The sequence below is a fragment of the Ornithodoros turicata genome, chromosome 2 (genome assembly GCF_037126465.1).
Source record: "Ornithodoros turicata isolate Travis chromosome 2, ASM3712646v1, whole genome shotgun sequence".
NCBI classification, from domain to species: Eukaryota; Metazoa; Arthropoda; class Arachnida; order Ixodida; family Argasidae; genus Ornithodoros; species Ornithodoros turicata.
In genome coordinates, this window is record NC_088202.1 from 36,248,432 (window position 1) to 36,276,096 (window position 27,665).

General features: G+C 43.7%; 1 protein-coding gene across 1 annotated transcript in view; it reads left to right on the forward strand.

Moving 5' to 3' along the window:
• Positions 1–2,229: 2,229 nt before the first annotated feature.
• LOC135385292 (uncharacterized) overlaps positions 2,230–27,665 on the forward strand; it is a 91,408-nt gene continuing 65,972 nt past the window's right edge. Inside the window, exons 1-3 of the mRNA XM_064614516.1 lie at positions 2,230–2,379; positions 7,554–7,724; positions 18,496–18,801. Coding sequence (XP_064470586.1) covers positions 2,343–2,379; positions 7,554–7,724; positions 18,496–18,801 — 514 coding nt within the window. The 5' untranslated portion in view covers positions 2,230–2,342. The remainder of the gene's footprint in view (positions 2,380–7,553; positions 7,725–18,495; positions 18,802–27,665) is intronic.

A 27,665-nucleotide genomic window follows, 5' to 3' on the forward strand; every position in this document is an offset into this window, starting at 1 on the left:
GCCAGGCCATTCAATAAGCGATGTGTCACTTTTCATTCTCCAGTCAAATTTTAGCTCAGATCGCTGCAGGGAACAATGCGAATCTTATCTCATTTACCAATTCCAATCAACTATTAACGAAGATCTCGGAGCATTTTGAACAATAAGGAATCTGGTGGCCTACTTTCGTTTTTTTTTTTTTTTCATTTTTCGTTTTGTCGTGTTTGTTCTTCTTTTCAGCTAAGGCCTAAGCAAAGCTAACCCTGTGCTAACTCCCCAAGAATGACAACACCACCTGTACTTGACCTTGTTGAATATTCCAAAATGTGACCAACCTACGACCGACACGTGTCGTACTTCCAGCGATTGTGACGTCACCTACCGAACCTATTTAAGCAATGTGTAACGCCTTGTACTGTAACAGTGCCACTGTCGAAACATCGACCCCTTGCCCATTTTGCTTTTTGCTTTTTAACGTCTCCCTATGTAATAAACTGGTGTTTGTATATATATATATATCCGTTCGCTCTTTTCTGCGCTCGATTGAGCCTACGATGACCCACACTCTGGTAGGCCGCTATCCCAGGGAGGATGAGTCCCTGCTTCACAGGCTTCGATTGAATGGCGCGGACTCCACTGCTCCTCTTTAAGATGGGTCAGCTTTCGTGACCCAACTGCCTCACCTGTCATGTTGAAGGAGAAATCCCGCACTTGCTGCTCCACTGCACCCGTCACCACCAACATCGTCTTCTCCTGCCGTCGCGCATTGCTCGCCTGAAGGTTTAGGACTTATCTCTATACAGTAAACTTTTTTACACTTTTTTGGTGTAAATGGCTTGTCCCATGGCGCACACCTTTTTGGTGTTCCCTTTACACTCAAATGATGGGTGTTTTCTAATGCACCCTCTAGTTAAGTGTATTCCTAATAAAACACTGTTATAATGGGTGTTTAAAAACAAAAACACCCTTAAAATGGGAGTATTCTATTGAAAACACCTTTTATGATGGAATTATTTGCTAGCAAATATTCCCTCGCAAATAGTGTAATAGGAGCTTCCGCGGCAGCATACCGACACCACTGGCCGTGACCTACAGTTCGACATTCTTGCTTCTATGACAAGCAGCACCGCGAACGCAATAGACATCCAGCCATGGTTCCATCGTAGAACCTAAACCGGAGTGCAATGCGTCGCAGGCACGCCTCCTCAGCTTGTTAACACTGCGGGAGCAACGTGAGTGCAGAGGCATAAAGAGACCTGGGGCACCCTCAGTAGTCTATATTGGCGTGTCGGATATATCATATACTGAAATAAAATTTGTTGGGGTACGTTCGTTACATGTGGTGGCGCGGGAAACGTTTGTAACGGTGGCGGGAATGTGTTTTTGCAATTAACACCTACGCTTGCAACGAGTCAAAGGTATAAGCTAAATTTCTAACATCCCTCCATGTCAAATACTGTGTTTTTAACTCAGGTTATCGTCTATAATGTGATTACTTGCTGAGCGGAGCTGTGAAACCAGCATAATTTTTCTCTGACGAAATAAAACACCATTTTTAACACCACACTCCCAATTCAAATGGGTGTAAAAAACGTGCATTCGACGGAAAACACCTGTTTCAACACTTCACTTTACACCCTTAATGATCCACATTGGATAAGAAGTGGTGTATGTCGATATTACACCTTTAGTAATGCACTTTTTGCACTCTTTGTGGAATAGAAAAGGGTGTTTTTATAAGAATACACCTTGTTTGAGCAAATAAAGGTGTAAAATGATTTACTGTGTAGCTACGCTGCTCGGCCCCACACAATATAGTCAGGTGACAAAGGCACTTGTTCAGTTTCTCCGGACCTGTGGACTTCTGGGTGAGCTGTGACCAGTTTCGTGTTTGTTTTCCTCTTTGTTTTTTGTTTTTCTTTTTGTTTGTTTGTTTTTATTTTTATTTTATTTTTCTTTCCTTCCTGGGAATAGCAAGCCGCCATAGCGGTGGCTAACCTTTCCCTCCTATTTTTTTTTTATATAATAAACATATCCCCCCTCCTCCCCTTCACTCATAAATCGCTCAGAACCCAGACGGAGCTCCCGACGACGACACCCTTTTCGACACTTGCAAGGCAGCGGTTTCGAGCAGGGAGCTGGGCGCAGAAAGAGGGAGCGCAGACGCATGGAATATCACGTTTCTCTGAGATACCCCGAGCGCATCGCGTTTGCAAGCTCGCATGTCGAAGCCATGTATCAGGCCAGCAAGAAGTGGCAGTGGTGTCGGATTCCATAGTTTCGGAATTTCCAGTCAAAACCGCTTTCGCTCTCTGTCTGGTGACATACACAGGGTGTGAAGGGCCATACGAGCGTTTTCCGACATGAGCTATTCGGGGTGCCTCATTCTCATCTTTGCAAGTAAGTGATGAAGGATCTATATGCTCGTCTGGGGCTGTATGGTTCTCTGTTCTCGGTACTATTTAGCGGACGGTTGTAGACAACTGTTGCACAGACACGGTTATACAATGTATTCCAACAAACTCACTGTGTGGGAAGCGACTGACCATTGCAGCGGCTTAGTTACTTTCTTCCATTGGTGCTCCAGTACCTCAGTGGTTGGCAAACGGTTTCGACGGTTACTGCCGGTCGGGATTCCGCAGTTAGGGCGTTCGTAGAGTGCAACCGAAATGTAGCAAATAAAAGAAAGCCAACAAAATCAACGTGTTTACGTAAAGCCTTTGCTCTCACTGCGATGATTTCGGGGTAATGAAAGTACGCGGTCGGTGGTGATATATGCGTGTGAATGCCCGCTAGCGACGCAGAGGAAGCACACGGGGTACAAAAATAGATACTACACATATTTAATATGCATGGACTAAAGTGGTCTCACAGGTCATCTTCAGTACTATTTTGTGCGAGCTTCCTGCGGACTTGGTTGATGATGTGACGAGGCTTATGCTGTACGTCGCTCACAGCAGCGGTCTCGTCCACGCTCCCGCTTGTCGGACCTATGGCGCTACCCAAACGGGACAAAACCTCCCGTGGTGCTCCTGGGGATATCCTTTCCCGGCACTTCGGATCTCCCTGGGAGACAGATATTTTTCCGACAGACGTCCGCCACATCTCCGAGTGGCCATGGTTTGGACTTCCCACAAATATCCGTTGTTTGTCCTCACGGGAAGTTACACGGAGATGCCGGGACGTTGCACGGTTACTTGCGTACGTGCTCAGGGCCCAGTATTTTCTCGTTATTATTGATACTGTTTATTGAGCTGCTGCGTAAGTGGACAGACTCCTACTAGGCGTTTTTTTCTGCCATTTTGTTTCAGCTACGGACACTGCATCTTTCTTTCTCAGTTGGTCCTCTTTGTTTGTACCTAGTATTTCCGTTACGGACACTGAGCGTGAATTCTTAAAAAGCAAAAAAAAAATTAAAAGGTCTTAGAACCATGAACTTAGAATGGCAGTGGCATGCCCTTCCAAAGCGAAAACAGGTACTATACAGGGTGTCCCAGAAAACGTGTCATTGAATTATAATAAAAAATCTATGCCACCTAGAATCATGCGGTCAACAGCATTTGCTTTTATTATGTTTTTGCAACCACCTAATGTGAATGTCATGTACCCCAAGTTTAATTATGTAAATATTTGCGAACTGAAGTAGGAAATTTGCCAAGTAAAGGTCACTTTTTTACCCCACCAATATGAAGAGCGTGCCGAATTCACTCAAATTTATGATAATTCAGAGTGCTATTCACGAGCTACCCCATCGGAAAAAATAGCCGAATATCATGCTTTTCGGAGCACCGGACCATAGCGCGCGATGACTTTTTGAGCGCAATCGCTGTCGGTGCGACAAAAGGAGGTTCCGAAGCCAGCCCACAGAGTGATTGTAGAAAAAGTAACAGTTCCTAAAATTGGGAGAGGGAAAGCATTATCCCAGCGAAAGTCGGATGTGATAAGCTGTGCCTGTTTTATCTCTTTCTGCGGTCTCGGGGCGGGCTGGGTTTCCAACCTCCTTTCGCCGGACTGACAAAGATTGCGCTGAAAAATTCATCGTTCGCGATGCTGTGCGACCTCCGTAGAGCATGATGTTCGGCTATTTTTTCCGATGGGGTAGCTCCTGAATATCCCTGTCAATTATCATTAATTTGATTAAATTAGACACGCTCTTCACATTGGTGGGGTAAAAAACTGACCTTTACTAGGCAAATTTCCGACTTAAGCTCGCAAAAATTTACATAATTAAACTTACGTTACACGACATTCACATGAGGAGGTGGCAAAAATCCAGTAAGAGCAAATGCCATTGACCGCATGACTCTAGGTGGTGTAGTTTTTTTAATTATAATTCAATGACACGTTTTCTGGGACACCCTGTATATTGCTTGTCTCGCGGGTTTCCACCAATTCTAGAGTCCCGTTTGCCTGCGAGTCAAATTAAAGGGTGAGGTGCTTAATTTTAATGTGATTGCTTATACCGATAACACTGGACTGAAGAACTGTTTGGCGTATTAACTCACTCTAACGATAACGTCTGTGTTTGTTACTGCTTTTGATTTGAGGCATTTAGCTGGTTCAGCGAAAGTCGAACTCACGACGTGACACACCTTGCCATGTTTCTCTCTCTCTCCTCTGATCATGCTCCCTGCAACGTCCCATCAGGGACCCCATTCGGACAACTCTTGTAACGCCCGTTACGGACGTCCATTCATGTAGCACCCTGAGATGTTCATCTGATATCCACTTCAGGACATGGACGTTGGGATCTATTTCGAACGTCCGCAGGAGATAGTGTTCTGTCTGGGTATACGGAGACCAGTCGGACCAACTGCACTGCGCCTCTCCTTGCACAAATCGCACACTGCCGGTTCTGCCGCACGATTCTCCCTTTTCCGTTATCGTGCCCTTTCATTCAAGTCCCCTCTCGCAAAAATACATAGGCAAGCTCCATGACGAACAAGGAGACGGGGGGGAGTACGAGATCATGGCCGTAAAACATGTGCGCCCCCGCTGCCATAAAACATCTGTAATTCTTGAACACTTATGCAGTTCCCAAAAAGGCGAACATCCCGCGCTTTCCACAAATCGGGATTAATAAAGGTATTCTGTGGAATGGTTGGCCTTCATCGTGCCATGTGGTGAAGCTCTGCTTTTAGAGTAACTGAAACAGGCATCTACACTCTTAAAAATGAACTTCACCGCATAGCACGCTCCTAACCAACCATCATCTCGAATGATATCGTTATCTGCCCTGATTTGTTGAAAACAGGGGGCGTACGCCATTTCTGTGACACCTATGCTGTTCATAATTGTCACAGAAAAGGCGTACGCCCCCTGTTTTCAACAAATCAGGGCAGATAACGATATCATTCGAGATAATGGTTGGCTAGGAACGTGCTATGCGGTGAAGTTCATTTTTAAGAGTGTAGTTACAGATACTTTCTGAGTAGCTAGTTACTGTGACTAGTTTATTGTACCTCAGTTATTTCCCGAAACTGGTAAATGGCACAGACTAAAAGCTGATGGTGTGGTGGAGAGATCGGTTTGCCGTTGTTGGCCTCACTCATATTTACAGCGTCACCACTGCCCACAACGAATGGTAGGGTTATGGCTTCTTATTCGAAGAGAGAGGGGGGAGGGGGCGTACGCCTTTTTGTTCCACTTATGCAGTACATAATCGTACAAAAAAATTGTGCGCTCCCGTCTTCGTCAAATTAGGGGCTAGAACGATGTCATTCGGGATGATGGTTGGCTACACTCTAATAACAGAACTTCATCGCTCAGCACGCTTCGCGCCAACCATGGCCACGGACTATAGGGTTATGACTTCTGATTCGAAGAGACAGGAGGGTGTACGCCTTTCTATGTCAATTATCATATATCCAAAAAGGTGTACGCCCCCTTCCCCCTCTGTCACAACCCTATCACTCGCGGCAATCGTTGGCGCAGACCGTGCTATGCGGTGAAGATCTGTTTTAAGGGTGTAGAAGCGTGCTTTGCGGTGAAGTTCATTTTTATGAAAGTAGGATAGCGTGTGCACTGAAGACAGAGCACTTTTTAAGAAATCCCGGTCAGTGTAGACATCCACATGTACTAGATATTTCGCTACCTATCACATGGGTGGAGGTTTGTTCAATGTGTTGCGCCGATTCGGGGAGGGTAGAGTCACTAATTAGGGAGCAGAGTAGCGACACTGATCCAGGCCGACGAGCGAGCCCGCCATCTTGGGTTCGGCGCGGCTGCGTCGCCTAGCAATGGGACGCCAATCTCCCCCTTCTCCGCTGGAGAACAGCGCGCAGTCGAGCCAGCTTGCAACCCAACAAACCGGTTTTGAATGGACGGGACTCAACATGGACGGCGCGTTCTTGGAAGGAGAAACCACGTGACACGACCGGTCCAATTGCGTACACCGAAAGGATGCTCCTGCACGTAAAAGGAATGCGATAATCTGTACCGCTATTTAGTGACTACAGGGGAAGGGTGCGTGAACTTCTAGTGAAGATATAGATGCGCGATCTGTGGATCGCGGACAACTGTGTTCTGTCGGGCTGATTGCTGTTTTTTCCTTTCCTGTTTTGTGGAATCGTTCTTTCGGTCTCCATATAATGTTCCTCCATGTTCTATGTTGGTTGTGCTGTGGTTTCCTTTGCTCGCGTGGCGGATGCCCTGACGCCCCGGGGTTGTGGGTATTCCCACAACTGCGTTGCTGTACAAGGTTTGTGTCAGTAACTTTGTCCAACAATATTGCAAAAATGTCCCTCACTCTAAAAACAGAACTTCACCGCATAGCACGCTGTGCGCCAACCATTGCTACGAATGATAGGGTTATCGCTTCTGATTCGAAGAGAGAAGGGGGCGTACGCCTTTTTGTGGCAATTTGGATATATGAAAATTGTCACTAAAAGGCGTACGCCCCCTCTTCGTCCAATCACAAGCGGTAACTCTATCATTCGTGGCAATGGTTGGCGCACAGCGTGCTATGCGGTGAAGTTCTGTTTTTAGAGTGCTCGCCACGCTGGACAACCGCTTAAATGCTGACGAACACCATGTGTTATACACATAATTGTCAGGCTGTCCAAATATAAAAACTACTTTCCTGTCGCACCCACCCCCCCACGCAAATAGGTGAAAATAAAGTTCTGTCGTCTGCCTATCTCTCTATCTATACCCGCCAAAATTTTTCTTTTAAATTCTACCTATAAGGAATAGGGAGACAACCATATTTCTGTAAAAGCGAATCATACCAGGTGCCTTCGCATGCATGGCCTTCGAGCACGACATATCGCCTATACAGTTTGGGGCAAAAGTTTATGGAACACGTCGCCTGCGCATTTCTTCATCGGAGCGGCCCCTGCTAACTATCAGGAAGAGATCGAATAAGAAATGGGGGGCACACTATTCCACCCATCTCTCATTATGTGTGTCCCCGCCTGTTTGCTTCTAGGGTGTTGCTCCATTGAAGAAATGCCACACCTCGATGTTCCGTAAATTTTTGTCCCAAGCGGTACCCAGATTCGCACACGACACCCGTAAAGTGTTTCCTCCCTGATGTCGCCACGTCGAGTCAATTGGCTTTTTGCTTATTTCAGCCTACGCATTTCAAGGGACCAAAGCGTTCCAAGAGAAAGGCCTTAGCTGTATGGTCGAAGACTACACAGAGGATGACTATAGACTAGTGACGGTGAATGTTGAGAGCTTATCTCTGTGCGATAATGCGCGGGACTGCGTCAACAACGAAGACGAAACGCCTGAAATGTGTGGTGAGTGAAATATTAGTGCGAATTTCCATGTTTTAATTTTTCCATGCAATCCAGGAGTTAAAAATTTTCTTTTGAAATCAATTTTACATGGTGAACTGCGTGGTAAGCAGAGTGAAGTAGGAACCGCGGTCGTTCTTGTGGAAGAAAAAGCGAAAACGCTCCTCACAAAGCCGAAGTTCCGTCCCGTGTTATGTTGACCATTCATATGGTGCGGAATATCGCGAGTGACGTACTGCACACTTAGCAGACGACACTGTCAGTGTCTTTTCTTGCCGTCTGCTACGTAATATCTTGTGGCTATATCGCAGGATATTCCCAACGGTAATTCAGTGTACGTGAAGACACGACGTTGAGCGCTCGCCATGACGTAACAGCAGAAACCTGTGACGTTTTTCGCGTCTTCCGCCGTAGTGGTCTGGGGAACGTCACCCGCATGAATACACAGCACCAGAAAAACTCACGGCTGCCGTTACTCCTTCCCACAGCACGGCATTCGAATGTACATTTCTGATGTCAGAACGGTGCATATCTCACAAAACGGGTCTCTTCTCATTTTCTCGTTTTCCTGCGTATACTGCAACCTTTTCGTTAGAACATTCATTTCTAAAAACGATGTAGGTCGCTTCTGCTGCTGCTACTTCTTCTTCTTATAGGACGGTAGTCTAGAATCAGAAATGGCTTTCTGCACTCTGATTGGTTGCTATGGACGCTGCAGTAGTATACGAGGTTGTCCAGTACGTTACCCTAGCCACTTGGGCCGACGTCATTCGCGATTTTTTCCCGCGAGCGTGGGCGGTTTACCTGCAAGTACATGCCAAGAAGAGTCATACACAAAAGCACAAGTTGAAATATACTTATTAAAGCCAATTATATTGCCAATATATTTATTAAATGCCAATGGTGCTGGGAATTATGTTGCCAATCTGTGTCAAGGAGAAAAACCCAGCCGAAAAAGAAACAAGACAGTACACGTAATAAAGAATATGCTTACTCGTTACCGGTATGATGCAATAGCAATGAAGAGATATCACGCAGAAAGAGTCAAACCCAATGCATACAATACTTTTTATTACTGGTCATCATAATATCGTACACACAAGTTTTCAACGAATTGGAATTAAACTCTATATCAGAGGACACAACTTTTAGTTAATTCTTAATCATTACGATTACAATCAAACTTACAAATTTATTATAAAAAGTCTGATATTCAGATATGTGACCACCGTCATTGCAACACTGACAATAGTGGGGTCTTAATTTCAATTAAAATTACAAATGGTGATAGCTGTAAGGAATTAATTGTGCACAACACATACACTCAAAGACCATGGACACACAGAGGGATGACACAATCACAAGAGGAAATGAAACGTGAACTTTGTATATCAAACAACACCACAGTTAGTCAAAGAAGATATTCTTAATCAATACGATTACAATCAAAATTACAAGTTTCATTATAAAAAGGCTGAGATTCCTATACGTGATCACCATTATTGCGACACTGACAATTTTCCCGGATCAAGATTATCGTGTACCTGGGACTCTCGTATTAAGTGTTGTAAAGAATATCGAGCACAACAGGGAAGCTAAGCTGCATATGCTTTGTTCCAACATGACACCAGTTTTAATTAAGTAGTTTCGTATTAAATAACCACAGTTTTAAGAATATAATTTGATTCTGAAGATTTATATCGAAACAATTAGCACTGTATTAGACAGCACTAATAGAGAACAGTCAACAATATCAGAGGGTACCGGTTTCTCCAACTAGCACCTTCTCCAACACGTAAACAACAGATACATTTCCACTGAAGTACCATAAAATCATCCTCGCGACCTAATCTACAACAACAACAATAACAACAACAATAGATGATGACGATGAGATGGGTTGTTTCACCACGGTGGTGGGGTACCCTACCCCGTGGCACGTGGATTATATGAAGATAATGAAGGAGGGATGAAAATGCGATAAGGAATTAAAGCATCTGGAGCAATCCAGTGGACGACAGGAAGTGCATCAACAGGTGAAGAACCCGACGATGAAGCACAGGATCTTCATAGGGGCCAATGAGTGAAGCTAAGTTGAGTGGTCTCTTGCTGATACGGGCAAGCCCATCACACAGTATCCGCCTTTGCGGGCAGTAGAGTGCACATTCGTTAAAAATGTCCTGGACGTTTGCCACGACACCGCAGGGGGAACAGAGGCTTTTGTCAGAGCATCTGATCATGCACTTGAATTGGGGGGTGAAAGCCCCATTGAGGCGGAGCCTACGCAGGATGGAGGTAAATTGGCGTAATAAACGGGGAAGTAAGGAAAACGACAAATTTTGGTCTACCGAATACATGAGAGATTGAGCTGTGATGTCCCGGCGCCATTGCAGTGACAGTTCTTTCTTCAAAGCGGGGACAAGTCAATTATCAGCCAAGTTGGCACAGAGGCGATATTTCTCAATAAACATGTAGAGAATGTCAAAACTCAATACAAACAACATTCAATCAAAAAACAAGAAACAAATTTAATTACATCAATTTTTTTGTGATAACTTTGCAACAGAAAGTTCTACATGCAGCAGCCACACAGAAACAACACAAGTATTCATCTGAAATATAAAGCATCAGACAGCACTGTGAGAATGTTCGACTCAAGATCATTATTTATATTATTATGAATCGAGTGAACGCCTGAAACAAAGACAAATCAGTAATTAATTCAGGCAATCATTTCTAAGCAAGCAGGGTGAATACACCATAGAACAATTCCTAACTCTGAAAATATTCGACTCAAGATAATTATTTTTATTAATGTCAATCGAGTGAACACCTGAAACAAAGTCAAGATAATAATGATTTCAGACAATCATTTTCTAAGCAAATGAGAAATATTTAAAGGTTTTCTACAGAGGAAATCAACAGACACAACTTATACATTCTGCATACATAATTCCCAACACAGAGAATATTTTATTAATATCAATCGGGTAAACACCTGAAACAAAGACAAATCAATAATTAATTCAGACAATCATTTCTAAGCAAGCAGCATGAATACACCACATAATCAGGACAGAAGCTTGTCTTTTTCAGTTAACAAACAGGACCAACTAGTGGATTCGAACAATAAAGTGAGAGAGGGCTTGCTTTTGAGCCGATGACCATAAACTCCCCCCCACTCCTGTCAAGGTCACGCCCACAGGGCAGTCGAACTCGCAGGGAGGGGAGGATTCTCGGAGGGTCTCGTACACAGAATCTGAAAGCACACATTTTTCTTACAAATCACATTTCTTGTAATTCAGTTTGCAGAATTCTCATGGCGACATGGGCGGGATTTTAATTACATTCTAAACCTGATAAAAATTACAAATTCGAACCAATAAAATCAGCACAGGGATGCTTTAATGAAGTGTAAAAGCACACTGGAAAACAGAACAAACAATTACTCTACATCGTAGAGACGGACGGATTTTGCACATGATACCATAACTCATGAGAGGATGTGACAAAAAATTGCTTTGAAAAAGAAGAGCCTCGAAACGATTCCATTATTGCTGCATTTCGATACATCATAGACATGGTCGTATTAGGAGATATGGGAGAAATTACAGTGTTGAAGGTGCAAGAATTTGTATGGCACATCTACAATAGTTATAAAAATATCTGCACATCAAATCTGCAAGGACCACTAGGATTGACGGCGGAGTTTTTGAGGTTAACTAACGAAGAACTGATGTACTCGACGCCAGACGTAATCGGAATCATCGCAAAGGCAATTGCATTCATCAAGAAAGTAGTCAGATCAGATTACCATGTACTGTTGGGGACAAGGTTAGCTAAAATCGCCTGTTAGTACTATAATTCCTATATTACCTCTGTTACGCTTGAAAGTGATGTGCCAATATCGTATTGGAAGGTGGACCTTGTGCTGCACGTGCTTATGACACAGAAGAAATAGTCTTGCAACACCTGGAGATTTGAGATTAGATAAACCATGGAGTGCTGATTTTAGACAGCCGTGTCCCCTGCAGTACAGGTTGTGTATATCGCACCATTCATTATGACTTTGTTGAAATTACATCTAACTATTGACGTGGAAAGTACTAAAACGTAAAAAATCTCATCCCGTGATGCATTCCATTATCACGGCTACGCACTTACCAACTATTACCTCTCTTATTACCAACTAGCCCAATTCTAGCCCAATTGATAGTCTTAGTACCAACTAGCCCAATCCTCAACCCTTCTTACGCACTTATTTTCATCTACCAGTTGTTGCAACCTCCTGGATCAATGATGTCGAATGAGCGAAGTTCAATATTGCTGTACAACGTCTGTATTGTTAGTTACTGAAACGCAACTGTGGTGGACCACTGGACAATTTGCAACTAATTCTCTCTTGTATGCCATCCAAGAAGCTACATACAAAAAAAAAGGAAACTTCAATAAGAAATTGCACAAGTTCGTGGCGACCAAATGCAAGTTGCTAAAGCGCTATCCAATAAACAAGTGTATAATAGAAATAATAAGTGTAGTTTCTTTTGTCTGTGCATGACCACTATACTGAATTCTATGCCTCGCAAAAAAAGACAGTTTGATTTCAAATGTGTGATAGAACTTTCAGGGAAGAATCGGTATACAAGGTGAAGATAAATTTCTCTCAATTCACATCAAATCAAAGCTTATCCTCTTTAGACATTCAATTTTATAATATTTAAAACCTAGCAAAAAATCTAATAAAAATATTTTTTGAGTGCATTTAGTATAGTATAAACAGAGTGAGAACAATGATCAGGATCATATAGAGACTGGAAAGAAAGTTCGAAGGTCTCTATACATTAAGATTTGCTGCATTACATGCTAAATGTAATGTTTTTGTCTATGTTTTCTAAATAAATTTGTTTTAAAATTTAACATTTGAGGGAATGTATGGAGACGACGAAGCGAAGTTGGAAATAAAATACATATGTTAATCAGTCCAGGCATACTTCAATTTCAGAAGTTTATAGCACATAATGATGTAACCAAATCCAAACCGTGCTCCAAAGATCATTCTTGCCTCAGTTTTCATCAGTCAAGAACTACTCGTATTTTCTTACAAATGTGAGATATTTTAATATATAGGTTAAATACTTGTGCATAGTCAGACGATCCGCACAGCAAAGAAGCATTATGCTTGTCTCTATGCATTATACGCTAATCGTATTCACTTTTTGGGCAAGGTTGTCATCCAGTTTGGAAATTAAGTGTTTGAGGGACTATAGATTAAATGATTGATAGGGTGAAGTTTGAAATAAACTATACTAAAAATTGTTTTCCATAATCACTAGGAAATATTAATTTGCATTCGTCATGTTACAAGCATCTCGAAGACATGCCAACTTGTCCGAACAATTCCAGGAGAAGTCTTTGAAAGTGGAGACTGTCACACTTCAGTAAGTGTTTAATTAAAGTTTGAATCAGAGTAGTGATGGCCACTAACTACTTCTACAGTAGTTTAACTAGTAGTTCAACTATTTTTCAGGGGAGTAGTTAGAACTACTTCTTTAACTACTGCAATGTATTTTAACTACATCTATAGCTACTTAACGTTGTCCATCAACACCAATCCCTTGTAGTGTTCTTGGACACCAAAATCTGAATTACAAGCAGTGATAATGATATTTAAAATATACTCTTGTGCCTACGTCGCTTAATTCACATACTGTCCTAAAATCCACTGCCTGTCTCTTGTTCATGCGCTGACAAAAGAGATTGCTGTGGAAATATTTTCTATGGAGTGAAAGCTTCCGCTATAAAGGTACGTACAACATACGACGGTCCATGTACGGGATTTACACTCAGGCTCCTTCGTCACAGATCAATGCGCCACGCGCAAATATTGTAGTGGGTGCCGATTGCGCCACTGTGGACCGTAAAATATTTTCGCTTAGCCACGATGATCGATCACGTAGCCATCCTGTGCGGTTTCAATGCAAGTTCATGCAAATGAGGCTTCACTAGACAAGCAATAAAAGTGAAGGTTTAGTACACATGCACGGCACAATTGCTCTGCACCTCCGTTCTCATCAAACAAGTAGCTCAAGGTAAAAGTCAGAAGCACAATCGTGCCGTAAAGCTTGCGGCAAAACCGGAAGTAGTTGGCGCCCGCAATAACCTAACTACTGTAGTTAAATACTCGAAATAGTAGTTTAACTAGTAGTTGCCACTACAGTTCTGCAGGTGGTTGATAACTACTTTTTAACTACAATCAGGTAGTATAACATGTAGTTAACTACTGGCCATCACTGAAACAGAGTTGTTGCAATTGCATTGTTGCAATTTACGAACGTAGTTTCAGAGAGTGAATTTTTGTAATAAACAAGCTTTAGCTAGCTAGCTGAGCGACACTTGACAACACACCAAGGTTTAGAGAAGTCTTTTCTCAGTGACATAGAATTTAATCGATTGCTAACAATATGAACCGGGAGTAGATCTTTTCTATACCGGGTGTTTCAGTTAAATCCCCGAGCTAAATAATTCGCGAACGGGTGCACCAATCGAAGAACTTTCTTTTTTCCAAGTATTTGGCCGATACCACCTACAAGCTGCGCACAATGTGTATGAGTGGGAGGCGCTCATTATTTAAATAAAAATTCAAATGAGTTTCGTGGAAAAACGTAACTTCTAAAGCAGTGCGCCGTCGGCAGTGAAATGGGTACTACCCCTTTTGGGGCCTTCAGTGGCCACCTTTTCGAGAAAAATCTGCCACTGAAGCGGGTCATTTGTTTAATTAATTGCTTTCTGTTTACAAATTTCTGTCGCGGCTGGTCGCGGCGAAGCGCAAAAGGACGGAATTCATCTATGTAATTCATTGGTGGATAAGGGAGTGGAAGAGCGTCCTTTTGCGCTTCTCCGCGAACAGCCGCGACAAATACATGTAAGCCGAAACCAATTAATTATGCAACAAATAACCCGTTTCGGTGGCAGATTTTTCTCTAAAGTTTTGTCCACTGAAGGTCCCAAAAGGGGTAGTGCTAATTTTAATGCTGACGACGCCCTGCTATAGAAGTCATGTTTTTCAAGAAAGTAATTTGAATTTTTATTTAAATAATGAGCGCGTCTCACTCATTCACACGGTGAGCAGCCTGTAGGTGGTATCGGACAGATACTTATAAAAAAAGAAGTTCTTCGATTGGTGAACCCGTTCGCGAATTATTTAGCCCTGAGATTTAACTGAACCACCCTGTATACACTGCATTATAATGTGGAATAGTTTTGAAGGAAACAAATAGTTTTTGAAGGAAATTTACTTATCCGATCATTCAAACTTGAAGAAGGGTCATCCGCAACGCGCGATGAGAGACAACAAGAAATGCGATTTTTAAGAAAAATGCGTGTGTTCAGTGATTTGGTGTACGAAACCCTGCGAGTACCACCACCCTGTGGGCGTAACCTTGACAGGAGTGGGGAAGTTTGTGGTCGTCGGCTCGAAATCATGCCCTCTCTCACTTTATTGTTCGAATCTACTAGTTGGCCCTGTTTGTGAACTGAAGGAGACAAGTTTCTGTACTGATTCTGTGGTGCATTCATGCTGCTTACTTAGAAATGATCACCTGAATTAATTATTGGTTTGTCTTTGTTTGAGGTGTTCACTCAATTGATATTAATAACAGCAACAACAACTACATGAATGACGACGGGATGAGGTGAGATTTTAATAAAAGTATTCTCTGTGTTGGGAATTATGTACGTATGCAAGATGTATGAGTTGTGTCTGTTGACTTCCTCTGTAGAAAACTTTTAAATATTTCTCACTTTCTTAGAAAATGATTGTCTGAAACAATTATTGTCTTGCCTTTGTTTCAGGTGTTCACTCGATTGACATTAAAAAAAATAATGACCTTGAGTCGAATAATATCTGAGTTGGGAATTGTTCTGTGGTGTATTCATGCTGCTTACTTATAAATCATTGCCTGAATTATTATTGAGTTGTCTTTTTTACTTTCTCTTTTTTATTTGTGTTCACTCGACTGATATTAATAAAAATAATGATCTGGAGTCGAATATTCTCTGAGTTGTGTCTGATGCTTCAGATGAATATTTGTGTGTTTTCTGTGTGGCTCCTGCATTTAAAGCTTTCTGTTGCAAAGTTATCGTAAAACATTGGATGTAATTAAATTTTGTTTCCGTTTGTGACTGAGTATTGTTTCTACCATTGAATAATGTTGACTTCCTGTACATGTTCAATAGAAAAAGATCGCCTCTGTGCAAGCTTGACTGACACTTGACTTGTCCCCGCTTTGAGGAAAGGAATGTCCCCTCACACCCTGGAGGAACAAGCATGGGCAGTTGCATTGCTTTGGCTGTATCAATAAAGAGAGAGAGACAATCTCCATCTCCCTACCATCTTCAAGTAAAGAATGTGTGTATGAGAGGGAGTGACCCCCGCCCGCTCTCCAGGAAAAAAGCGAGAGAGAGCTGGCCTTGGTTCGTTATTCTATCGTGTGTATTTTCTGTGTTACACTGGACGCCTCCAATGGATTCATATAACAAAGTCAGGTTTGTAGTGTCTGTTAGAATAAAAACTAGAGATGGGACGAATCCAGAATTTCTCGAATCCGGATCCGAATTCCAGGAAGGTTCTGCGAATCCACGAATCTTACGGATCTCGAATCTTTCGAATCCTTTCCGAGTTTAGGAAGCCAGGGAAAAAACTCTTCTAGTGAAAAGTGTTTTGAAGCAGAATTTGATATCTTTGTCTAATGAAAAACAAATTTCGGGAGGAGACATACTCACCCAGTCAGTATAAATTGATGCAGTGACATTGCACCAATATTGCCGTGCAGTATTGATGTTATGCTGCTCATGACCGCTTTCGTTATGCTGCAACGATGTTATTGAAACAGCATTGCAAAAATGTGACATTGCAATACTGATGTGACATTGCTAAGGGCCGGTTTCGTTATTTTGCCACAATATTACAGAAACAACATTGCAAAAAATGCGATATTGCAATGGTGCAACACTGCCAATGACCAGTTGCTTTACAGTGTAGCAACGTTACAAAAGCAACAACGGAGGAGCGCTACACTCTTGGTGATATATGTGCAAGTGAAGACAGTATGCTTCATGCTCAGTAATCGTCCTGCCCCTGGGCAGACAGACGGCAGACCGCCGGCCAAGCAGGAGGCGCCAATTTTAAAACGAAACAGTCAAACGTGGTTGGTGGATTCGAACGATTCGATTCGCAGTTTTCGGCAATTGGATTCGGATTCGCGAATCTCGAATCCCTGCCTAGGATTCGAGGATTCGGTTGGCACATCCCTAATAAAAACTGTATTTTCGTCTTCAACGAGATTAGGTCGCGAGAATGATTTTATGATGCTTCAGTGGACATGTATCTGTTGTTTGCGTGTTGGAGAAAGCTCCGCTTGGAGAAACTGGTTCCCTCTGATATTGTTGACTGTTCTTGATTAGTGCTGTCTATGGATTATTTTGATATAAATCTGCAGAACCGAATTATTCCTGGAAGTCTGCGCTCATTATTTAATAAGAAACGAATAATTAAAATTTGTGTCACGTTGGAAAAAGCATATGCAGCATAGCTTCCCCGTTGTGCTTGAAATTTCTTAGAGCACTTAATAAGAAAGACCCTGCTACATGATAATGGTGGTTGGGGAAAATTGTCAGCGTCGCAGTACTGGTGATCACTTATAGGAATCTCAGACTTTTTATAAGAGAACTTGTAATTTTGATTGTAATCATATTCATTAAGAATGTAAATATCTTCTTTGACTAAATGTGGTGTCCTTTGATATAGAAAGATACTGTTTTATTTCCTCTAGTGATTGTGCCATCCCTCTGTGTGCCGATGGTCTTTGAGTGTCTGTGTTGTGCACAATTAATTCCTTACATCTATCACAATTTGTAATTTTAATTGTTATTCAAAGTTGTAATTTTGATTACAATCGTAGTCATTAAGAATTAACTACTCCTGTGATATAGCTTTTAATTCGAATTCGCTGAAAGCTTGTGTGTATGATACGATGATCAGCAATAATTAAAATATTGTATGCATTGGGTTTGATTCTTTCTGTGACATATCTCTTCAATGCCATTGCATCATACCGGTAATGAGAAAGTATATTCTTTATTACACGTACTGTCTTGTTTCTTTTTCTTCTTTTTGGCTGGGTTTTTCTCCTTCAGACAGAATGGCAACATAATTCCCAGCATCATTGGCATTTAATGAATATGTTGGCTTTCATAAATGTATTTCAACTTGGAATTTTGTTGATGACTCTTCTTTGCATGCACTTGCATGTAAACCGCACACGCGAGCGGGAAAAAATCGGGAATAAAGTTTGCCCAGGCGGCTAGGGGAACGTACTGGACACCCCGTATACTACTACTGATGCGTGAAATATAAATCTGCTCAGACGAACTGAACCACGCGATAGGAGCTGCTGCGATGTACGAAATTTTGCACTATGCGTAAAAACGCAGCTTTCAAGCATGAAATACGCACCATGCGGTCCGGTCTTTACTCACATTCACGGCGGACTTCTTGCGGGTGAATAATGCACAAAGAGGTTGTGAGGGGGGGGTGGTGAAAAAATGCAGGTTGTGAAAAATGTCATTCCATCAAAATAAAATAAAAATAAAACAGTAACAAGAAAGAAAGAAATGAAAGGAAAATGTTTTATGGAAGGTATCACACAACTATATTCTGCATAATTCTGTGCTTCCTACAAGTGCGAATAATATGGTATCCATATCTGTTTCGCAGAGTCAGACATTCATAGACTTGAGGAAGTGCTTGTCTCGGAAGTCGGGAACACGTCGGCTTCACTCAATTGGGAGTTCGACCATTATGGATCATACATGCCGGATGGCTTTCTCTTGACGCGGAGGTCAGACGTTGATGCTGCGTCCACGAAGCTGGAGAATGCACATCTCCAAAGTTACATTGTGAAGGACCTACTTCCATTCACCACCTACACTATCATCCTAAGACCGTACAGAAATAATAGATATGGGGGAAAATACAAAGTTGGACGGGCAAAATCCGTCAGTCTGCACACCAGCGGCAAAGGTAAGTGAATATGTCTTCACTCGGCTGTTTGGTGTCTTACGGACACAGAAATGGGCCTCTTACACTAAAGTTTCACCCAAAAGCAATATTTTAGAAATAACAGCTAGCAAACAGTAGTAGGCTACTGCAGACGTTTGTTAGATCGTGTTCGATCGGTTCAACTTAAGAGGCGCGAAACTAACATATGTAGGGTGCGTAAAACTGACGGGAATTGAAATTCGCGATTTATTTTTCGTTCGCAAAAGTCATTGAACATACGAGTGTCTAATTCCCGATGGGGCCTACTCAGATGTGGTGGTGTATCAGTAATTGGAGCAGCCGTTAATTAACTTTCACAATTAATCTTCATAATTAGTGAAAATAGGTTGACTGCGTAATTGCTAAGTTGTAGAGCACAACTGTCAGACGTCAACCCCGCAAGAATCGAAACAGCAGCGCCTTTCTGTGCGAGAATGCAAAATGTTCGAGCGCTGCGCAGGTTTTGCGGCCACTTTCTCCTCTCCCCATCTCGGTGTCACCCTTCTCAACTGACATCATGATGCTTCTCAAAGCATGGAACGCACCGCTTTGTCCCCAGGAGTGAGTGTGATGCCTTTCTCAGGCTGCGTTCCAATACCCCGGTTAATCGACTGGCTAGCGGTGTAACCCGAAGTGCCGCCATGTTAAGTCTCGTTCCAAATCTCGCCAAGTCGGCTATTCAGTCGGCTACCGGTCGGCTATTCAGTCGGCATCGATGCAGTCTAGTTATATGCCTGACCATCTGACAGACGGGATAGGGAGCCTCCATGTGCGGAGAAGCCGCAGCAACCCATGGAGGCTTCCTAAGCCGGGATGGAGACGCGCGTTGACGGTACCAGCGTGCCCGCTGTTTCTGCTGGCTTGAAATGTAAAGTTGCACATAGTGGTATGTTTTTTAAAACTGCGCAGAGAGTTGGAACACATCTTTAGTTGTGAAGGTGACAGTTTATGCACGATGTCCTACAAACTTAGCGCATTAGAGTCCTGCTGCGCTTGCGCCGTACACATTTCTTGCGCGAGCAACGAGATGGCGCCACAGGCGCCTCGGCTAGGCAAGCCTGTTCCAATAGTGACAAGCGAAGGGGTCTACTCAGCTGCCTAGTCAGGCGGCTTCGCGGAAGCGAGGTATTGGAACGCAGCCTCAGACTACTTCATCACCAAAATGCGGCCTTTCATTTTGTTCCTCTCCCCTCTCTATTATCTGGTTTGATCTGCTCAACACCACCCCAAGACGCAGCTAGCGATTTCATCTGATAAGTGTCAAGCAATACAACTGTCAATCCGTAACTTCGAAAAACCACACATGTAACAAAAATAAAATCACTGATTCCGCTGCTCGACAAGTGTCTGCGTTTTACCATGTTTTAACTAAGCAAAAATAATGGTATCGACCAGGAAACTAGGAAGAGTATTGCCACTTTTTCTCCGTTTGAAGTCGCTAAATTTGGTTGAAATACCCGTGTCACACGAGTACTTTCGATCCGCATTGAGTCAATGCTCATCGAAGTTCATCATGCCGGATGATGTGGATCCGGCGCTGCCGGACACGTTCGAGCAGGATCTAAATCAGATCCTGCTTAACCCGATCCAGTTCGTTAACAGGATTGAGATTCCCGAGACGGCTTGAAGACCGCCAGTGGCATCCTCAAACTGAGCGAATTTGTAGTAGCAAAAACATACATTAATTTCCAAATGTTCCGGTAGAAGTCCATTGAATTTCACGGCGACGGTTTTAGTATAGGTATGACGGGCGACTGCGTTTTCCAATTTGTTTAAGTCTCTACCACTCTCGACACCGCGCCCCCCGTAAAGTATTAGTAAACAGCACTATGTGGAAGCGGATGCGGTTATTCTCGACTTTTAGGAACATATTTGTCAATCTCACCGTACTCCCTCCGGGCTGCTAGCGCCGCCTGTCTACCAGCTAACCTCTGAATACGCAACGAGTTGGACCGTGTAGGAGCATCGCGCACCGAACTCTCTTGAGAAACTCTATGCGGATCAGGTTGAATCCGCATTGAAAGTGCTGTGTGACAGGGGTAAAAAAGTCGCAAAAATCTCGCAAATTTTGGGCAAAAAGTCGCTAAAACTCGCCAAGTTTAGAATAGGACTGTCATTGGTAGCGTTAACGAATTATCTACCTTCCTAACGTTCTGATTAACACCTTTGGGGCAAAGGGAGCCCAAGGTACATATAAATGGTAGCGAAGCTTGCATTGGCCACCACGTCTTCAAAGGCGGCCATGATAAAGACCGTCAGCGCCATCCATCCGTTGCGGGGCATACTACAAATTTCGTCATAATGACGTCACCTGGACGTCACGTGGTACGTCACCGTTACGTATAGCATGGGGCGGGCCAGGCGCTCGCGTTGCGCGTTCCTTCCACCGCGATGCCGAGCCGCAGAATGTCACGTTCGCTGTTGATGGCAAATCCAAGAGCAAAAGCTCATGAACAATTTGTAAACAGAGATGAATTAACACTAGCGACATGCGTGCAACAAAGGACACAGGAGACCAGGTGGGGGCTTGCTTTCTTTTATCACAGGTAAATTCGCCATGGCATTGTAAACAGTATAAATACAGTATAAACAGTATTATGTAGTCCGTCCAACTCCAGTATAAACACCCACGACAGAATAATGTGCAATAACCAGTATGACAGTCTATGTAGTGAATAAGCACAAAAGGATAATGTACAAATTCCAGCAAACACAGATAGGGCCCAGGACTATTGCTGTCCCCATGCACATCTGGAGCTTTCCAGATATCTCTCGTACCAAGAAGGTGGAAGTGAACGTATTTGCACTTTTGGGTCACATTATATGATATTTGCATGCTGTGTGGTGCTATGTCTCCCAACAGTTTTTGGCATTCGTAATGAATGCTATGGAGGAATTGGAAGGCACAAGTCCATTAGCTCAGTTTAGAAGTCTGTGATACTTTATCTTGCAAAACAGCCAAAATAATATCAGCTTCCAGCAATGACAACCTTGTTCAGAGCATACACACTGTTCATGGCTGCTACTTTGATTACAACAGCATTTTTGTATTAAAGGCATGTCAAAGCATTGACAATGTTCTCTGCTTCTGCTATTTTGTGCACATTTTGCCACGTGGTGTAGGTTTTCAAGCTGCACAAAGTGCTTAGTCCTGCACATAACTGCACGTACATACTGGCAGTTGTGCACACAACTATTGAACTCAGCACAGGATCCAAAACATAAAATTACGTACTAGGGATCTATGTAGACAAGTATACACTAAATGCATATCAAAGAGAGGGCAAACTGCTGATGATCCAAAATAGAAAATCCATGCTAGGAATCTACATACAAGGGGAAGCAAACAACAACTTTATTATGGGATGATGGCTGGGGCTTCCACAGGGATACACCTAATACGTATCAAAGAATAGCAAACTGCTGAAGATTCAAAATAGAAAATGTATGCTAGGTATCTATGTACACAGGTGTACATACACTAAACATATAAATAGGCACACACTACTGAACTCTGCATGGCTGTCAAAATACAAACAACACAGTAAGGAAGTATGTGTAAAAGTGCACTATGACAATCGTACGCTACACGGGAATGAAAGAATCACAAGAGATCATGTGCAATCTAGGTTTCAACTGAAAGCACTGGATAGACAACAGAACCATGCATATGCTTTTGCATGGAAAGAAAATAACTTCTGGTTACATCAAAACAACGTGCACAGATTATGAACTTAGTCTCACTGCCTGCTGCAGTGCCTTTTGACGTAACGTACTATTTCGTACTTCCTCATTCCTATGTCGTGCAAACCAGAACAGTTGCACCCTGACAAAAAAGTGAAATAAATCTCCCTACACTGATGAAGAACATAAACTCAATGTCTTTGGCACAAGTGTGTCCAACACTTCACACAGCTTGGACCTGACCCCTTGGGAGGTGAAGAATGTCTTGACGTTTGCTTTGAAGGCCTCCTCGCACGCACCCACAAACATCGCAAAGGCAGGAAGAGGAACTGACAGCTTTCCAAAGTCAGTACTGTCCACGTTCTTTACACTCAAATAAAGTAATAGCTGGCTACTGTCCTGAAATGTGGCATTGTCTTCCAGCAGTTTGCATTTCTGCTCAGAGGGGCAAGTGTGAGCACCGAGAAATTTTGCACCAAGCCACCCTGCGAAGAATGTTGCGCTGTTGGACCCTAGTGGTGATGGCGACTCACTGTGTGCCACGATGACATCGTCAGTAATGTGCGTGGCAGCAGAACATCCAAGTCTTCTCATGTAGTTAGGACCAATAGGTATTGCCGCCAGGAGGGAGTCCACGTCTTCAGCACAGTTTGAGCCTTGCGTAGTCTAAAAAAGTTGTCCGAGTAGCAGATGCCTTACTGCTGCCTGGAACTGAATGCAGCTGGAGTCAGGGTTGCTTCCACACTTTGTCCTAATTATGCAGAAGGTGTTTTCGAGTGCATCCTGGTTCAGTCTTCCAGTGAGGAGGTACTGTATGCCAGAGTTTCGCAGGTCTTCGCTGAGCTGAAGCACGGAAGTCATGGTCAAGCAGAAGCCACGGATACACGGGGGTGGTCTCTTGCATCCAAGAACTGTAATCTTCTCAAACTCCGACAGGCACTCCAGCAAGAAGTCCTTGTGAGCAGACCCCTGTTGTATTGCCGAAGAATATTTCGTCTTGCCATGCAGGTGGCTACTGTTAAGAGTGTCGAAGAGACGGTCGACGCACTCAACAAATCTGGCTGTGTGGATGGCATCAGGTGGTATAGCTGGTGGAAAGTGGATAAGGTCAACATTGAGGCTGCAACATGGTTGCTGAAGATATGTGCAGCCAGTTTGACTTTCATTTTTGAGCTGAACGTTACATTGAAGTGTCCATCAGTTAGCCGTGGCATGGACCGTATTTCAAGCTGTTTGTCAATGGCAAAAGCATCCCGGATATGCTGCGCCCCTATGATGTGGTTGCCAACCTGGAAGTCATACTTTAACAGCATGTTGCGAAGGCATTTCAGCAGGTGGGGTGGATCAAATATGAAGAACAGCTTCTCATCACCAATAGTGAGATACGGCTTCGCAGTTGTAACCAGCTTCCCCAGTAGAGAGATATTCTGGCTTCCTTGGTCACATGTCACAACTTTTGGCTTTAATCCTGCACTCAGGAGGCGGTGGTAGCATTCAAGCAGCTTCTCTTCCAAGTCTGAAGCAGATGCTGCTCTGTGAGTGAAGAAGTAGCCTCAGACCTGCTTCCATGGGGTACAAATGCCTCTAGCCATGAAGAGAAGTACTTTGTTTACCAACTCGGAGTGAGCATAGTTGCCACAGCTCGGAAATCCTTCAAAACAGTCTTCTGTTGCATTGTAGTGCAGTTCCCTCTTGATGTGCATCTCGTCGAAGATTATCACACAGAGCTTGTCCATTTCAGAGAAGTTTGTCACCTTTCGCTTCACAACATCAAAGACTTCATCTGAAAATCCAGGTCGTAGTGGGATACGTTTCATCCACAGCTGTAGTGACCTCACTGACGGCAAGTGGAACAGCTTTCGGCAGTACCTGTAGCCACGGGGGCTGTGAAAGTACAAGTTCAGCGCAAATGTCTTGTTTGGTGGTGACCAACGGCGCCCAAATTTGCACACACCTCCCATCTTTATCTGTGCCTCAATGAAGCCTGCGACAGTTCCAGAGACGTGACACCTCACATGCTCCATCAGGTCACGGATGGTCCTCGTTCGCCTACGCCTTTCAAGGTCTCTCTGAAGCTTCTTGTTGCGGGCTTGCAACTGGTGCACTTTCTTCCGGAGGTTATCCAGCTTGCCTTTTGTTGGCTGTGCTGGAGCTGCCAGACTACTGGACGATGGGCAATCTTTGGGGGGATGCCAGCCACTTCCACCTGCAAATGGTGATCAAAAAGCATTCACAAGTCTGCGTACTTCATGGCGGTAGAGTATGCGTCACATACCTCCTAAGTGCTGTGGTGTCGAGACTGCACGCAGTACACCAGACGACGTTCCTGGCAGAGGAGTGACAACTGCAGCTAGTGGGGAGACAACAGTGCTCTGTGTTGACAAGGCTGGTGCGTGTCGTGCGTAGCTCTGGTCCTGATGAGACAGATCACGCTGCTGCTGACTTTCTTCAGTACCACACTCTGATGAAGCAGATGATGTCGTACAGCTAGCCAACCCAACAACTACGTTACTCAAGTATACCTTCAGCATGGCAAGGATGACTCATCTGGTGAAGGTGTATTACTCCTGTGCTGTCGTCATCGCAGGCTACCACAGCTTGCACACGTTCCTCCGTTGAAGGCCCACTGCTTTCAAGTCTGCTCTGATTGGCGTAGGCACTACTTCCTCCTGTAAACCACCAGTAGCACTCGCAATAATTGCCTCTAGAGTTACAACATTTTCATGTGATAACTTGAGCATACTGACTTGTATTATACTTACCAACGCCATGCAGTATGCGCTTCAATGTAGGAACTGCATCCCACCGAAGCCTTCCTGTGCGCAAATAAGCAACTGGTGCGAAGTGCTGGGAGCACAGGACCTTAGAGCGAATGGAAATTAGACTCGTATCCGCCTCCAGGTTGCAAAACTCCAGCCACGCCTTGTACCTGCGAAGCAGTTTTATTGTTGAAGAATTATGCAAAGCTGTGCCGCGAAAACATGCACTAGCTACAGCAGCCTGACCCTGTATGCCCTACATTCAGAGCTAAAAACAAAGAAAAAATCAGCAAGCAAAGCAAGCCGTCAACATGCTAGCACTGGGTACATGTGAGCACATGCAGCACAGCCCTTTGTGTCCCGTACATGCAAACCGTTGCAAAACTCCTCGTTCAAAGCAGCCCAGCAGCCACATGCTTAAATATTTACATGTTTACCACCCCACTGTGGAAGGATGACCTATCCAGGGAGTGTCCATACAGTCTGAAAGCTGGAAAACAGGTGATACCATTGAAACGATATTAATCTTATGTAACTTGCACTATGTTCACTTCACCGCTCTCAATAAAAATCGGGGGGAGAGGTACGCATTGTACTTCAGCAAACACTGCACGTCCTCAACCAAGTGACTCAGCTCCGTTCTCGGCCGTAGACACTTATAATATATAGGAACTCACCTCAAGAGGTCCCGGGGAAAACGGTGGAAACTTATACCGCCCATAGTGTCATCGGCGTCACAGTTTCCTTTCTCCTTCAGGAGGCACCGTTTATGTACGCGCCTCGACATGGTGCGTCTCCCGGTAGAGCCTGCAGGAACAGGTTTACCGGCGTTCCGTTGTATTTTACCATTGATCGTGTGTGCCTGCCTTAACCTCGTGTGTGCCTTAAAATCGTGTGTGCCTGCTTCTCCGAGAAGTGTCCCCTGTTCGACTTGGTGGTTTGAAATTGAAAAGACGACGATGAAGAAGAAAACGGCTACCAACAGTCACAAAGTGCGCAGTCAACGTACGGCAAACTCGTAGCTAACAACATGCTGAGGGACAGGAACCGGAAGCGTACTCGGGTCTGTCTATAATCTTACGTATTACTGGCAGACCAGGCGAATTGCTATATTAAAAATATGCATATTGGATTAATACACACATTATTCGCGCCTCCGATCAAATTATTTTTGTTTACCTTCGTAGTTTGCCCCTCAACAACCACGCTCGCATGTGTATCATGAAGGGCGCAGGGTTGCTAACACAGATTTGGTATTTTTTCTCGCCTTCGCTACCATTTATATGTACCTTGGGGAGCCTCTCTAGCTGCGTACAGCGTTCTACACAATGGAGCCACCAGCACCACTTACACAGTCCGGCATTATTATACGGTTATTGGCGCGCACCACACACACACACACATAAAGATACGATGATGAGATGGGGCTGATGCCGGCCAGCAGGCTGGGCGCTGCCCCAGTGCCAGTGCACCACAAAATAAAAAATGTCGTGCTCTAACTGCACTGCACATTGTAACAAAGGAGTAACGTGAGACAGCGAAACCTATTTTGATTTATTCACGACCATGATGTAGCGAAACAAAAAAGAAAAAAGAAAAGAAAAACCTAATTTACTTGTGCATTGAGTACTAAACGCAGAACCTGCACTGACAACTTTATAAGGCAACAAAAAGAAAAAATGGTGATTAGACGAGACAAAAAGAAAGGGAGATCATGAATTCAACAAGTGTCAAATAGGGCAATGTAAACACTTAAGCAAGAGTCACATGACAGCAAGGACTGGAAGTTCAATCCCACAGGCTCCTTCAACCCTTTCTAGCTATATACATGTATGAATACAGGCACAAATACACTTCAAACTATATATAAAAAAGAGAAAGAAACTGAAATCTTCTAGGGAATGGAATTTGGTGCATAATCGGGTATTAAAGGATTGTTATGACGAGACGTGGGGATGCACACCGGGGAGCGTAATTCCAAAACACTACCTCTGGCAACATACGTTGTGGCGGTGACGCCGAGACGCGACGGCCTTCTTCATGGCTCCTTCATGGCTTCATGGCTTCTTCATGGCAGATGTATATCGTTGGAGGAAAGAATGCAGGGATCTCGCGTCAGCGTACCTTCCGGTTCTGTTGCCGAACTTCCTATAAGCTACGTTAAATTGCAGCATTGGCTTGTGGTACTTTTCCAATAGACTGATTGTGTCAAATCAGGACCTGTGATTCTCGATGAAACGAAGGATACTTATTGTTGATATGGGGAGAGAGTTCTCAGCGAATTTTAATGGCTTGGTACTCCTAAGGTAAGATACAAGTCATGAATGGGCCGCCGACGAGGGTAGCCGTTTCATGTTCATCGATATGTGAACTGAAGTGTGAGAAAACTGACGTACGATTGGG